This window comes from Heterodontus francisci, chromosome 5 (assembly GCF_036365525.1).
Source record: "Heterodontus francisci isolate sHetFra1 chromosome 5, sHetFra1.hap1, whole genome shotgun sequence".
Lineage (NCBI taxonomy): Eukaryota > Metazoa > Chordata > Chondrichthyes > Heterodontiformes > Heterodontidae > Heterodontus > Heterodontus francisci.
In genome coordinates this window covers 189,924,558-189,941,207 of record NC_090375.1, presented here as the reverse complement: position 1 = coordinate 189,941,207, position 16,650 = coordinate 189,924,558, and the positions used below count along the sequence as shown (strand labels likewise).

The 16,650-nt window shown below is 41.6% G+C and overlaps 1 protein-coding gene across 1 annotated transcript in view; it reads right to left on the bottom strand.

The window, feature by feature from the left end:
• LOC137370193 (myelin basic protein-like) overlaps positions 1–16,650 on the bottom strand; it is a 221,453-nt gene that overhangs the window by 168,723 nt on the left and 36,080 nt on the right. Inside the window, exon 2 of the mRNA XM_068032487.1 lies at positions 8,538–8,612. Coding sequence (XP_067888588.1) covers positions 8,538–8,612 — 75 coding nt within the window. The remainder of the gene's footprint in view (positions 1–8,537; positions 8,613–16,650) is intronic.

Below are 16,650 nucleotides of genomic sequence, written 5' to 3'. Positions count from 1 at the left end.
CAGTTCATGGGAATAGTTTATCCTTCTCTAATTTATCTAAGCCTGTCATAATCTTGGACACTTCTGTTAAATCTCCCCTCAATCTCCTTTGCTCCAGGTCGAACAGTTCCAACTTTTCCAACCTAACGTTGTAACAAATCCCCCATCCCTGGAACCATTCTTGCAAATCTCCTCTGCAACCTCACAAAGACCCTCACATCCTTCCAAAAGCATGGTGACCACAATGGGACACAATACTCTAGTTGGGGCCTAATCAGAGCTTTATAGAGTTTCAGCATAACTTGCCTGCTTTTGTACTCAATGCCTCTATTTATGAAGTCCAAGATCCCAATTGCTTTGCATACTCTCTCAATATGTCCTGCCACCTTCAAGGATTGATGCACATGTATCCCCAGGTCCCTCTGTCCCTGCACACTTTTTAAGAACTGTGCCATTAAATGTATATTGCCTCTCCCTATCCCTTCTGCCAAAATGAATCACCTCACACTTGTCTGTATTAAATTCCATCTGCCACCTCTCTGCCCATTCTGCTAGCCTATCTATGTCCCATTGCTTGCAGATTGTATCACGCTCACTATTCACCACTCCTCCTTGGCAAATTTTGAAATTCTGCCCTGTATTCCAATATCCAAGTCATTTATAAATAGCAAAAAGCAGTGGTCCGAACACTGACCTTTGGGAAATACCACTGTCTACCATCCTCCAGTCTAAAAAACCATTTACCACAATTTGCTGCATTCTGTTCTTACGCCAATTTTTAATCCAATTGAACACTTACCCTCCTAATCCACGAACCACAATTTTGTTAACTAGCCCTTTATGTGGCACTTCATTAAACACTTGCTTAAAATCCAAATAAACATCATCCACCACATTCCCTTCTCTGTTATGTCGTCAAACAATTCCAATTAGATTAGTCAAGCATGATCTGCCTTTTACAAATCTGTGCTGGCTATCCTTAATTAACTCAAACCTCTTCAAAGTGCCTGTTGATTTTTTTCTGTAAAACCTTACCCACCACTGATGTTAAACTAATGGGCCTGTAGTTGCCAGGACTGTCCTTGCACTCTTTCTTGAATAAGGGTGTCACAGCTCCAATCCTCTGGCACCTCCCGAATATCTAGGGAAGATTGGAAGATTATGGCAAGCCCTTCCACTATCTCTACTCCCACTTCCTTTAGCAACCTGGGATGCAAACCATCCGGACCAGGTGACTTATCCATCCTATGCAGAGCCAGGCTTTCCAGTACCTCCTCCCTCTCAGTTTTTCCGCTCTCCATTGCCTCTACCCTATCCACTTCTACTGATATTTTGTCAGATTCCTCTTCCTTAGTAAACACCGACACAAAGTATTCATTAAGTATTCTAGATTTGCCCTTTGCCTCTATGCATATATCACCCTCTTTGTTTCTAATAGGCCCACTTCACCTCTTACTATTTACATGTTGGGAGAAGATTTTTGGGTTCCCTTTTGTTGACTGCCATTCTATTCTCATTCTCTCAATTTATTGTATATGGCCTGGTTCTCACTTGAAGAATTCACCTGACATGCATCATACAGCCTCTTTGTTTGTTTTATCGTAATCTCTACCTCTCTCATCATCCAAGGAGCCTGTTTTGGTTCCCCTACCTTTTGTCCTTGTTGGATTGTATCTAGTGTCATGGTCCTGTCGTTTTTTTTTTCGGGAATATGCGGTTTGCCTTTAAGGCCTGCAAAGGATTAATATTGCTTTAAGAACCAGTAAGCCACAGGAGTTATAGGAAGGTGCATTTTCTTTGCCTTAGAAACAGCCATTTGGAGACTGCGATTCAAAGGGTGCATTCTCGTTACCATAGATACATCTACTGGGAGTGAGTATTAAACAATATATTTGTTACCATGCAATTTTGAACTGGCTTTTTAGTTGAAGACAGTTTGTTCTAACAGAAGAGAGACACAGAGGACACACAGACTGACAGCTGTGGTGACAGCACCTGGAAAAAGAACTCTCAACCATTTAAACTGAAGGAATAGGATTTTAGTCTGTTTAATTAATACTTCTCAAAATTCTAAAAATGTCAAGACAAAACAGAGATCTCTGGTAATTTAAACTGAAGGAAACAAAGTTAGACTGCGACAATTTTTTATCAGTCAAAAACTCTAAAGTCAGATTAATTCTAATGAAAGTGTTTGCAGGTTGTTAATTGTTGAAATCCATCGCCGAAGAAGGAAAGCATCACCTACTACTGGAGTTAGACTACAGACTGTTCTACTGTGGAAGAACTTTTTCTCCCCCCATCGGATGGCTGAGGACTTCAAGCAACATTCTGTGAGGACTTCAAGCAACATTGGACTGTAAATTTGCAAGGACTAATTTTTTCTTTTTTAAATGTTGTGTATATCTTCATAGTGTTTAAGAATTTAGTTCTTCTAATTGAAGAGTTAATTTGTTGATTTAAAGATACCTGGTTTGGTTAGCCTCATTCGGGGGTTAATAGATGGTACAATTTGGCTGGATCTTTCTTTAATTTGGAAAGTTTTAAATGATATGTTAGGCGTTCTGTGGAGCAACGGGACTGAATTAACAGTGTGTTTCTCCCACCCACAATCAGAATCGTATATTTTGATTGGGGGCTTTGACTGGAGCAGTCGGTCGTAACACTAGTTATTTAACAAAACACACACGGGTAGATAGGATGAAACTGTTCCCATTGGTGGAAGGGTAAAGAACCAGAGGACACCGATATAAGGTGAATGGCAAAAGAATGAGGAAAAGTTATTTTAGGCAGCGTGCTGTTAGGATCTGGAATGCACTGCCTGAGAGTGTGGCGGAGGCAGATTCAATTACGGCTTTCAAAAGAGAATCGGATAAGCACCTGATGAGAAAAAAAGTTTGAGGGTTATGGGGAAAAAGATGGGGGAGTGAGGCCAGTTGATTTGCTCTTGGAGAGCCAGCATGGACATTATGGGCCGAATGGCCTCCATCTGTGCTGTAACCATTCTATGATTCTATCTTACATCTTGGGCAATTGAAAAATAACTGTGACATTACAACCTCTATAAACTGAAACCATGCAAATCTCATCAAAAACAAAACGAGGACAGTGGGAAGATTTCCTGTCTGCTTATACATGGCAAAAATCGTAAGCCTGTTTATAAAGAGCAGGCTTCTTACACGTAGCACCATGGAAAACGCTCCTCCCACACGCAAGCAAACTCATAATTCGCAATTTATATTTATTTCCTAAGAGGAAACTAGATGGAATATTAGCTGTGGCTCTTTCAATTAAATACTATAAAACCTCCATTTCAAAATTAATACAAATTTTGCAGTAATGACCGACTCAATGAATTACTTCCGTGCATTCATTTAAAAGGGTTGGTATCACCACAATACAAGTTTCTTTAAAAAAATCCTCATTACAAGAGTTTACAGTGCTGGAGGCCCCCTGGGGGGGACAAAGCCTGCTAAAACCCCTCACCCCCACCCCCAGGCAGCGACACTACCCATTTAAAGCAACATTATTCAATTCAGATCATAACCACAGCTCCCAGTTTTTCAGACAGCAGCTGTTGGCAATGATTCTGCTGTGGTCATTCAGGGCTCCTCTAGACCTGTTGTCTCTTTACTCAGCCCATTACCATTCCCTTGTGCCATTTAATCTCTCCTCCCTGCCAATCTATCACAGACCTTACGTTTTGTTCTTGCCTCCCCTTTTCCTGCCTCTGGACTTGCTTAAAACCAGTTACCTTTCAACTTTTCTCCGTTCTGATGAAAGTTCACTTACCTGAAACGTGAACTCTAGTTCACTCTCCGTAGATGCTGAGTATTTCCACCATTTTGTGTTTATTACTCAATGGCCTCTGCAGCTAAATTACCTAAAGTTCTCACACCTCAATAGCTCATCTGCAAAAATCGTAGTTTCTTTCTCATGGTTCTTCATGTTACTCGGAGCAGCAAAGCAGAGAGAGAGAGAGAGAAAGAAACACAGACAGAAAACTTTGCTGCTAGTTTCAGGAGGCTCTCTTCCACGTTCCCGCCCAATTAAGTACACTTGATCACAGGGTGTGGATCTCTGTCACTTCCAATTTGCAACACAATGCATCAAGAACTTTCAATCACTCCTACAAGTTGGAGTTTCTCCAACCAGACAGAACATTCAAGTGCCAACAACTATAGTAACTTGCATATAAAAATGTACACTGAATAGAACCAAAGAACAGTGTTGATATCTAAGAGAACATGAATACCTCAAGTTATCTTAACAGTTCGGATGCTAAGAACAGGAGTAGGCCTTTCAGCCCCTCTACCCGGTTCCACCATTCAACTAAATTATCGTTGATCTGTATCGTAACTTCATCTACCACCTTGCCTCCATAACCCTGAATACTCTCGCCTAATAAATTTCCAGCAATCTCCATTTTGATATTTTCAAGCGATCCCCAGAGTCAACAGTTTTTAGGGTGGTGTGGGGGGGAAAAAAAAGTTTTCCAGATTTCTACCGCCGAAGTACATCGCCCATGGATGGCCTAGCTCTACTTTTAAATGTGTTTGAAAGCTGCACTGATCTTTTTATAGATATTAACATCTCTGCATTAACTGCAAAGCAAAGAATTCTGCTCTTTGAAAGCAATGAACCAGGACATATCTAACAGCTGTTGTCACCAGGTTATATTTCTGTGCCTCTGCTTGAAAAATATAGAGAATGTGACAACTTTTTTTGTTGTTAATTTGCTTGCAAATAGATTCAGACAGCACAGAAGGACGAGGCCATTCAGCCCATCATGCCCGTGTTGGCTCTTGGAAACAGTCCTGCTCCCTTGCTCTCCTCATAATCCTGCAATTTTTTGCTTTTTAAAAAAAAAAATTTGGAATGTTACTATTGAATCTGCTTCCACCAGCCTATCAGGCAGCACATTCCAGATCGCAACACATCGCTGAGTAAAAAAACAAATTCTCATCTTCCCCACACTGGCTTTTTTTGGTCTATTATCTTAAAGCTGTGTCCTTTGGTTACCAAGCCCCTGCACGTGGAAACAATTTCTCCCCATTTACTCAAAGCCCCTCGTAAATTTTGAACACCTCAATTAAACCTCCCCTTAACCTTCTGTGCTCCGAGAACAATCCCAGCTTCTCCAGTCTCTCCAAATAACACAATTGAAGACAATACATCTCGCTGAGGTCTAACTAGTGACTTATAAAGGTTTACCATAACTTCCTTGCTGTACTATATGCCTCCATTTAAAGAGCCCTGAATCCCACATGCTTTTCTAAATAGTTTTATCAACCTGTCCTGCCAACTTCAAAAAGAATATATATATATATATATACACACACACACATTAAACAAATAATAAAGGCTGCATTAAATCAAATTCTTGAGCTAAAGGCCATAATTTGCCTTTATCCTTCAATTCTATTTTAATAGCATCACCAGGCAAGTCATTTCAGTCGCAATAATCCTCTAAAACCAATAGAATTTACACAAGGCACTTGTTCCTCATTGTTGACTGCTTTCACAGGCTGTCATTTAATTGACTCTGGATCGGGATTATAAGAACAAAGCCTTGAACTTTACTGCTGGCTCTGTTCATCGTCCCTGCGTGCAGGCAAACATCAATTTGGAACTTCAAATGCAACTCAGCAATAAAAATAATAACAGGTTAATCAATTTTGTTTAATATTAAAATTAACACGCAGGTGTGTTATTGAACACTACACAGCAGGAACACTTGGGAGTCAGTTTCCTTGCTTAATGCTGAATTAGCTGATCTTGCCAGGCAGTGATGAAAGAATTTTGATTGGTCTTAATGTCCTTGGGTCAGTGGGGGCTACTCTTTGGGGTTTTGCCTTTGATTACTAACTTGCGATGGGAAACACATGTTTGAACAATTGGCCCGATGGTGAAGCATCTCACAAACTAGTCTTGGAAAATGCTAGACAGAGGATAAACAGTGCCTGATATTTATGGAGAGGGAGGGACAGGCTGGAAAGCAGCTGGAGACCCTTGGGGATGGTCCCCAGCAAATCGAGGAGATTGCACGAGATCAGGGCTTGGTGGAAGCAGGGAGGGCTTCGACTGCTAACGGAGGACTGGAGGGAGGATGCAGAGAGGCCACGATCAGCAGCTAGGAGGCCAAAGACATCCTCGAACGGCCAGAGGAGCACTTCTGCTTCTTCTGACCCACTAGAAGTGCTCTAAAAAAAAACACTGAACTTGTGAAGCCGTCAGCTCTCCCCTCCCTTTCACTGCCAGGTTTCCCAAGCCCTGGAAAACCTATCCAGCAACTGTTACATTTAAAATCGGGCTCCTAATTACACTGTGGAAGGCCAATTTAAATGTGTGAATGTAGTGTCCCATTGTTCAAGGGCGGGACATTCACAGGTATGTTATCCAGCAGCATAAAAGCAGGGACGGGCACCTATGGGTCAGGTTGCGGATGCATTCCCCTTTTCTTTGTAAATTTTTAAACCCTCTTTTCCCCCTCCCCCACCTGTGACCTGGCTGTGTTAATTGGACTGCTCCAATTAACATTAAATTAGAACAAAACATGCTTTAGCATGAGGGTTGCCCTCAGCAACCCAGGAGCTTTCATTACATGGTCAACAGTCACTCCCCCTTACTCCCACTATCTATTGTTCTCAACATGCCCAACCTCAGGGCTCATCACCTTTCCACACCAATTGGTAAGTGAACACTCTTCTTTTACATGATTAAATGATCCCTGACTGCCTCCACCCTCCTCCCCACTTTTTTAAAAACTAATCAAAAAGTTTTCAAAGAAAATGATTTTAAAAAGTGGTATTTTGTTTTTCTCCTGAGTTTGCTCACAGCAACATCCTGGAGGAGAATCCTAAAAGGGAAGGCAACCTTAGTTCATACTCAAGTGAAGTTGTCCACTTTGGCAGTAAGAATAAAAAAAGCATATTATCTAAATGGTGAGAAACTGCGGAGCTCTGAAATGCAGAGGTATCTGGGTGCCCTAGTGTATGACTCACAAAGGGTTAGTATGCAGGTACAGCACATAATTAGGAAAGCTAATGTTATCATTTATCGTGAGGGGAATTGAATACAAAAGTAGGGAGGTTATGCTTCAGCTACACAGGGCATTGGTGAGACCACATCTGGAGTACTGTGTACAGTGCTGGTCTTCTTATTTAAAGAAGGATGTAAATACGTTGGAGGCAGTTCAGAGAAGGTTTACTAGACTAATACCTGAAATGGGTGGGCTGTCTTACAAAGAAAAATTGGACAAGCTAGGCTTGTATCCGCTAGAATTTAGAGGAGTAAGAGGCGACTTGATTGAAACATAAGATCCTGATGGGTCTTGACAGGGTGGATGTGGAAACATTGTTTCCCCTTGTGAGAGAATTTAGAAATAGGGGTCACTGTTTAAAAATAAGGGGTTGTCCATTTAAGACTGAGATGAGGAGAAATTTTTTCTCTGAGGGTCGTAAGTCTTGGGAATTCTCTCCCTCAAAAGGCGGTGGAAGCAGAGTCTTTGAATATTTTTAAGGCAGAGGTAGATAGATTCTTGGTAAGCAAGGGGGTGAAAGGTTATCGTAGGTAGGTGGGAATGTGGAGTAATCAGTTCAGCCATTGAATGGTGGAGCAGGCTCGTAGGGCCGAGTGGCCGACTCCTGCTCCTAATCATATGTTCATATGAAGGCCGTCATGCACACTTGGAGGTTCCAATTAGAGGAGGCAGGCAGAGCAAAGCAGAGTAGAGGCCTACAATGGGGGAACACTTCCAGCATGCACAGAAAGACTTGCAGCTTTGGAGAAAGCAGAGCAGGCAGCTGGCGCAATAGCTTCCTGTTTATCTGTCAAGTCAGCTACCACATCGCAGCCTTGTTTTATGAATCAGACATTCAGCTCCAAGTAAGGAGGCTTTGGAAATCTTGTGGTAATACATAATTGGAAGCAGTTTCAGCACAGTAAGTTAATCTGCCCAAAACTATCCAGGAAACTAACATTCGTGACACTCAAAAGCATCAGTCGTGGCTCGGTGGGTAGCACTCACTGCTCGGAGTCAGAAGATTGTGGGGTCATAGTCCCACTCCAGAGACTCGAGCAGATTGGAACCCCCTGTGCAGTATTGAAGGAGTACTGCACTGTCAGAGGGTGCCATCTTTCAGAAGAGATGTCAAACTGAGGCCCTGTCTGCCATGTTAGCTGGACGTTAAAGATCCCACAGCCACTATTTTGAAGATGATCAGGGAAGATCCCCCCAATGCCTGGTCAATATTTATCCGTTATTAAAGAATAAAATAGATGATATGATCATTATCATACTGCTGCTTGTGGGAGCTTGCTGTGCGCATCACATTACAACAGTGACTACACTTCATTGGCCGTCATGCGCTTTGGGACATCCTGAAGTTGTGAAAAATGCTATATAAACGCAAGTTCGTTCTTTCTATTTGGATTAAAAGTGAATCAAAGTCCTATCCAACTATTACATGACTCGGAGGCTAATTTTAAAACTGGAGATATGTGCAGACACTTAAAAAAAAAAGACAAGTTACGTCAGTGAGTTGAGCAGCTGTCCTTACTTTGGCTGACTGGTCAGTAGTCGTATGATGATAGACATGTTTACCAGACAGGTTTCCCATTCTGACCCCTTGGAGCTGTGAAAGAAAAAAAAATGCATGTTATTTGACATGGAAAACATTAAAGCGAAGTAGACAACTAGCAAGACTCGCCTTTCACTTTTGATGGAAGGATTAGAAATGGTAGAGACCAAATAAAAAACATTCAAAACTGCCTCTCGATCATTGTGAAACAAATGCATTTGCAGGATTGCACAGTATCATGGTTTAAATTATGAAATGCACATTATCAATATTACATACTGGGGTGGGGAATTGAATCAGTCTTGGGCCTGCTTACACGCCACCTGAAGTTAATGTCAATTTACTGTAATGAGGGTTGCCAACACTCCAGAATTGTGCTGGAGTCACCAGGAATTAAAGGTTAATCTCCAGGACATCGCTGCGAGCAACTCAGCAGAAAAAATCCTAGGAGGCATTTAAAAGACAAAAAGTGGCTTTTAAAAAAAAAAAATTCTTTGGAAAGGGAAGAAAGGCTGTTTGATTGGATGAATCTTGACTGACAATCAGGTTTTGGAGAGACAGTTCGCTGTCCAATTGGCCAATTGGTAGGGGTGCCGCGAGAGTGGATGCATCAGGTGACCAATGGCAGGAGCATGGGGGTGGGGTGGTTGGAGAAGGGACGATCATGTGACATAACCTCCAGAGTTGGGAACTCAACTTATCATGCGATTGGTGTTATTGCCCAAGACTAATTTCCCCCCCCCCCCCTTGGCTTTTAATAAAAAGTGTAGCAACAATAGTTTTGAAGACATTGGCGTTACAAACATTTGGCTTAGCCTGGTTGTCATTTGGATGGGTGCAAAGAGATAACAAAAAACACCATTAAGAAATTGAGTGCATCTGTGGAGAGAGAAGCCAAGTTAACGTTTCAGGTCTGTGACCTGTCATCATAACTCTGCTGAGTATTTCCACCACAGTTTCGGATTTCCAGCATCTGAAGTATTTTGCTTTTAATTAAGAAACATTGCACCACTACATTCAAAAGGGCGGCACAGTGGCGCAGTGGTTAGCACCTCAGCCTCACAGCTCCAGCGACCTCAGTTCAATTCTGGGTACTGCCTGTGTGGAGTTTGCAAGTTCTCCCTGTGTCTGCGTGGGTTTCCTCCGGGTGCTCCGGTTTCCTCCCACATGCCAAAGACTTGCAGGTTGATAGGTAAATTGGCCATTAGCAATTGCCACTAGTATAGGTAGGTGGTAGGGAAATATAGGGACAGGTGGGGATGTGGTAGGAATATGGAATTAGTGTAGGATTAGGAAAATGGGTGGTTGATGGTCGGCACAGACTCGGTGGGCCGAAGGGCCTGTTTCAGTGCTGTATCTCAAACTAAAAAAAAACTAAAATATGCATCCGGATTCAATAGGGGAGGGGCAAGTGACAAAAAAAAAACAGATGGGAAGCAAGGAGGGAGACTAGGAAGACTAAGTGGGATATTAGAAATAAAGAAAGGGGCCGTTTTATACTTTGGGGAAAGATAGTTGTTTAATAAGTGTTTAGCCTCAGTACTTGCAGAGGATGTGCACTGTAAGAATACAGTAACAACTTTAATTTATAATAGCAGTTTTAATGTTGTGAACTGTCAAAAGACACTTCACAGGAACATAATCAAACAAAATTTGACACCAAGCCACATCAGCTTCGGAGGGTTGTGGGACTGGAAGAGATGAGAGAGATAGGAATGGGGGGGGGTGAGCCCTTGGTGGAATTTCTGGCAAATTTGCACTATAAAAAAAAAACGCAAGAAACACAAACCAGGATATTAAACTAAAAGAAAAACACATTCCCATTTGCATCAAAACAATGGAATGGGTTTCCTCACTGACACAATCTAAATCTTGCTGTGAGAACTCATTAAGTGAAAAACATTTTAAACAAAGCTGTTGTAAAAGTAAAAGTGGAAGAACCCAGATTGCTCTCAAAGTTAATAGCAAGGTTTATGCAATCATGTTGAATGAGAAGAGGCTTTTTATTGAGTCAGAAGTTTGTGGGTTCAAGTCCTACTCCAGGGCCTTGAACACATAATCCTGGCCGTCACTCCCAGTGCAGTGCTGACAGAATGCTGCACTGTTGTATGTGCCATCTTTTGGATGAGATATTAAGCTGAGGCCCTGTCTGCTTTCTCAGGTGGATGTAAAAGATTCCATGGCACTACTTCAAAGGAGGGTTAACCCCGGTGTCCGGGCCAATATTTATCCCGTAACCCAACCACCATAAAAACAAATTATTGAGTTATTAACATATTGCTGTTTGTAGGCGCTTGCTGTGTGCACATTGCTCACACATTTCCTAATTACAACAGTGACTACTCTTCAAAAATACTTCATTGGCTGCCAAGTATTTTGGGATGTCCTGAAGTCATGAAAGGCACTACAGAAGTGCAAATTTTTCTTTCATCTCTGTGCTCCATATATGCACGACATCCATTGATGTGCAATTGAAATGTTTCACCCCATTTATCCCCCTGGATTTGCAGAGAGTGAGTGAGTGAGTGAGTCGGGGCAAGAAGAATCACGAAACCTGTAAGAGCAAATTAGCTAGTCCTACTCCCTCGCCTATTTTCTGTAGCCCTGCAATTTCTTTCGCCCCCTTCAGGTGCTTATCCAATTCCCTTTTGAAAGAATAAAAGAAAACATCATTTGTCACTATCTGCCCTTTTTAAAAAGAGTCCCAACAGCAGCACCTTACTGAAGAATACCTTCTGGGACTTGGAATATATTGTGATACGCCCCTAATAAAAACCCAGCTATATCTAATGAGTTTATTCCCTAAATGTAACAAAAGCTGCTGCTTTGTTTTGCTGAAAAGAAAAGTCAACCTTAAAATCAGCATAACTGATGTCTCCCATTGGGTAAGTGGAAGACAACAACAAAAAATCTTGTATTTATATAGCCGGTCATAGTAAAATGTCCAGAGAAGCATTAACAAAATTTGATACTGAGCCATGTAAGGGGATATTTAGACAGTTTGACCCGAGGTAAGTTTGAAAGGAGCCTCTTAAAAGGAGAGAGGGGTACAGAAGCGGAGAGGTTGAGGGAGGGAATTCCAAAGCTTGAGGCCTAGGCAGATGAAGACACGGCCATCAATGGTGCAATGATGAAAATCGGGGATGCTCAAGAGGCCAGAATTGGAGGTATGCAGAGTTCTCCGAAGATTGTAGGAAGTTAGAGATAGGGAGGGACGAGGTCATACAGGGATTTGAATACAAGGATGACCTTTTTTTTTCAAAAAAAAAATACATTTCACCGGACTGGGAGCCAATGTAGCTCAGCAAGCACACAGAGGTAATAAAAGTCATCTGCCCAATAGAGACAAATTGCAGAAAGTCATCATCACATGAATTATATTTGCCTCAACCCTGTGCTCTCAGGTAAACCTATTGTTCATAATATTACAGAGAATGTACAAAAATTTCTCAATATCGTCATGCAACAAACATTCTTGTTTGGCTGCCATTAGAATCGTTTCATCTATGAAACGATCGGAAGCAATTACTACTTGTTCTTGGATGGGAACAAAGCTAGCTTTCCTGGACAACTCGGCTAGCAGCTTCTGGAAGTAGCCAAAAGCCCAAGATTTCTTTTTTTTTCACCCCCAGGGTAGGTTTTTAATTTGATGAAGGGTTTATATTGGCAAGAACTATATTCAGCTCTACAAAAGGAGATAGGCAAATCATTACTGCTGACCCAAGCTCTTCAGACACCTTTTAATACTTTGCCACCATTTGAAAGTACACGATCGCTCCTATTTAGATTAAATGCCCACTTTTAAATTGATTTTCAAATCATTTTGTACAATATTTTACGACTCTACCAGACTACTCTACTCCAAATAAGAAACTGATTTTTCGGTGGATTTTCCTTCTTGTAAATGAGGTAAACAAGTTAAAAGGAAAATTAATCCCATGAAGTCTGTTAACCACCCCAAACTCCAGCATGCCAATTGTTTTAGTTGCTAATCTTAGCCACGTGATCCAATCTCAGAATAAGGGGGTCAGCCATTTAGGACTGGGAAGAGGGGAAATTTCTTCACTCAGAGGCTTGTAAATCTTTGGAATTCTCTACTCCAGAGAGCTATGGATGCTCAGTCGTTCAGTATATTGAAGGCAGAAATTGATAGATTTTTGGATACTAAAGGAATAAAGTAATATGGGGGATTGTGTGGGAAGGTGTAACTGAGGTAGAAGATCAGTTAAGAGCAGGCTTGAGGGGCCAAACGGCCTACTCCTAGTTATTAAGTGAAAAGTAGGCGATGTTTGACATGTCATATCAGGCAGAGGACTCTCAACGCACCACTACAAAAGCTTTTAAGTGGCTGCGTGGATATAAGCTCCAGGAGCAAATCACCCATCTGTACTCTCAGATAGGGAATGCAACACTAATAGAAATGGGAAAAAATGTTTGACAATGACATTGGTCACACCCTTTACGAGGAAATGAGAATCAATGCACAACAGGTCTGGGAGTCTGTGGGGAATGTTCAGTTACCCATAAATATTAGTGAGGAACTAGACATCCCGGGAATTCAGGTTACCCAGACAACCTAGAGAACGATGGCATTATTTTGCCCCTGAGACAGATCTGGCCGTTCTCTGTTCCTTGTGGCTACCAGTATGCCCTTACTGTAGGGCATCTGCTCACTGCCATTTGTCTAGGTTGTATCCTGTAACAGGCCCTTGGGAAAACAGCAAACCAACATAAAAGGGATCAATATTTTGCTTGTTCATTAAAAGACAGGGAAGTGTTTTCACTGAGGTAAAGATTTTTGCTCATGGTTGACTAGTTTTTCTTCAAAGCCAGTAACTCTTATAATTGTTTACATAACACTTTAATCATTTTCATTACAATTTCTCATCCAGATATTTGAATTGAATCATTTAAAAATGAATCCTCTTACTGGGCATGTCCAGCTCAGGTGTATTATGCCTTGGGCTACAAACTCACCATGGAACCAATGACTGTGTATGGAGGCTCAAACATCCCAAAACCCCCACAGCCTAATCTTCCCTCCGTACACAGGAACATGCTAACAGGAGGAGGCCATTCAGCCCCTCGAGCCTATTCTGTCATTCAATTAGATCATTGCTGATCTGTACCTCAACTCCATTGACTTGCCTCAGCTCCCCATTCCCGCCCCCCCCCAAATATCTTTAAACAACAAAAACTTAGCAATCTCAGACTTGAAATCACCAAGAGACCAGAGGTGGGTAAAGAATTACAGTGTCTATAGCACAGAAACACGCCATTCGGCCCAACCAGTCTATGCTGGCATTTATGCTGTACATAAGTCACCACCCACCTCTTCTCAGTCAAGGAATTTGTGCGCGTGTGGATCTATAAAGGGGCCAATTTCAGACACACTATTTGAAAAGGGGCGAGAGCAATGTATGGAGGTAGCTCTCCTGAAACAGGAACCAAATCTTAAGCATAAAAAAGGTGCTGAATATTAAAAACTTGCAGTAAAGTTTAAACATGCTATGCTTCTGGCCGAGCCTCAATGCTGCAGCCACCAGCACTACACTTAATGCTTCAAATAGTCATGTCATTTTATTGCAGTCATTGCTCTTGACTTAAGATAACCACTGTGAGCAATGCAGATGCCAGTATTTTACATAACTAAACAATCTTGTAACTTGAACTATGAGTTTTGGGGGAGCACCTCACAGAATTACTAATAGTATCTGGGAGCAGGACTGAAGGTTCCTCCCGGTTTGGGGAGGAGTCAACCAATGAAGTATTAAAAGTTCCTAATTAATTTTCCTCAAATTTCATAAAAACTGGCACATAATCCTCCAGGAGATTTAAAAGAAAAAGCAGAAATAAATGGAAATTGCTGACAGACGGATCGTGCATTTCCAGTGTCTGAAAAATATTCCTAAGAGCTACTCCCAAATATTCCAGAGGGGGACAATTTACAATCTGCTGACAACATCGAGCTATGCAGCTAGTGTCGAAGAGATCAACTGTATTCAACTAAAACATGCATTTTAATGCAGATAAAAGCTATCAGCTGCCAAGCTCCTAAGCTCTGAAATTCCCTCCCTAAACCTCTCCAATTCTATCTTCTCCTTTAAGATGCTCCTTAAAACCCAGCTTTTGGTCACTGGTCTAAATATCTCTTTATGCTGCTGTGCGTCAAATGTTGTTCAATAATCGCTCCTGTGAAATGTTGTGGGATGTTTTGCTAAGTTAAAGGCACTATAAAAATGAAAATTGTTGTAGTAAGGCAAAAACTATTTAAAGCACACAATTGGACAAAGTTCAATCTCCTAGTGGTGTCATGTCCAGCCCCTTAAAAGGAGAACACAACTAATATTTTAAAAGCAGGCAGCGGCTAAGACAATCAACTCAAGCAAAAGGAGGGGTAAAAATGGTGTACAGTGCAACTTTTACCGACTTCAGTGGAATTTGGGTGGGTGGCCGCGCAGTTAGAAATCACCCATGAAACTCACTTACCAACGGCCCACATTGATCCCACTACTGCCAATGTTAAACTGCTCTCATGATCAATCAAGAGGCACTTCATAAATATGAAGATCAGGTTCCCATGCGTTCATTGGGTTATTTTAACTAGAGGTCTGACTAGGAAAGCGGTTGTGTCATTCGCCCCAGTGGAAAGAGGAGTCGGGGCCCTACAAGATGTCCCCTGATCACAAGGTCCTTCCCATTCCCTCTGGCATATCGGAGTGTCGGGGCCCATTCCTTTGGACTCCAGCAGCTGTTTGCCACTGGTACAGGCGGAAGACTGATTTGAGGCTTGTGCAAGTTAGGCCCTGAGAGTTAAAATCTCCCAGGCCTCACGCTGAAGAGGGAGGGACAGCTTCTGCCAGTCTTGACTCACACTCTGATTTTTAACTCTGGGCGGGACACACCCTGCACCTGTACTCAGGATCATCCATAGATACAGAGGAGGCCATTCAGCCCCTCAAACCTGTTCCACCATTCAGTTAGATCATGGCTGATCTGCATCTTAAATCCATCCACCTTCCTTGGTTCCATATCCCTTAATACACTTGCCTAACAAAAATCTATTAATCTCAGTTTTAAAATTTTCAATTAACCCCCCAGCCTCCACAGCTTGTTTCGGGGAGCAAGAGTTCAAGATTTCTACTATCCAGAAAAGATAACTGATAATTCACTGAAAACATCCAGGCAGCGTGAGGCTTTCAAAATGACTACTCATGTTCTGGGATTGCCTGTTGGGGGTTTTGATTCAGAGTCAGGAAAAGTTTTATTGTGCAATAACCCTGTATAAAAAAAAAGAACCTATTGCCAAGGACACATTTAGAATATTCTATGCCAAAGGAACTGTGGAATCAGACTGTGAGGTGCTCCTAATAAGCTTATGATGCCATTTTCTAATAACAGGTTTTTCCTGCTGACCTTTTGATCCAGGGAAGATAATGGGATCATTATTTTATGATGGTGCCAAGAGGTCACACTCTCACCAGTAGCCGGCAGAAATTCAGACAGGCTGATGCAAAACCTCATTGAAGACTCAAATAGATAGCTTCATTCATGCTCAGTTCAGGGCAATAGTAGTTCCGCTAATGAATATGAAAACAAATCACTTATTAAGAGAGCACTAGGATTAAATACTAGGTGCATTGTGGAATTAAACACAGAAATACATACAAGGAATTCAGTCCTGGTACTGTCATTCCCAAAATTTATAATCTGGTTTTCAAGCAATTTTTTGCATGCGTTAATTCATTATATAGCATGAGATTCTACAGTGTAAACAAAGTAATAGCAAATTAAAAAAACGCAATTTTTTTTTTTAAACTTCTTTCAGGTACTTTTAGCAGACAGTATACTGACTAACTTAATCTATTGCAATGTCGGGCTAGCACTAAACCAGTGGTTAAAAACTGAAACAGCAAAACAAAACTTGCAGAGTCGTCACACTTCTAAAGTGTTAATAAAGGCAGAAAAAAAGAGAAAGGAAGAGTTTGCAACTCATAGCAGCTTTTATATGACTTCAGGGCATTCCAAAACGTTTTACAGCCAAATCAAGTGCAGTCAATGTTGTAATGCAGGAAACAGTAGCCAATTTGCA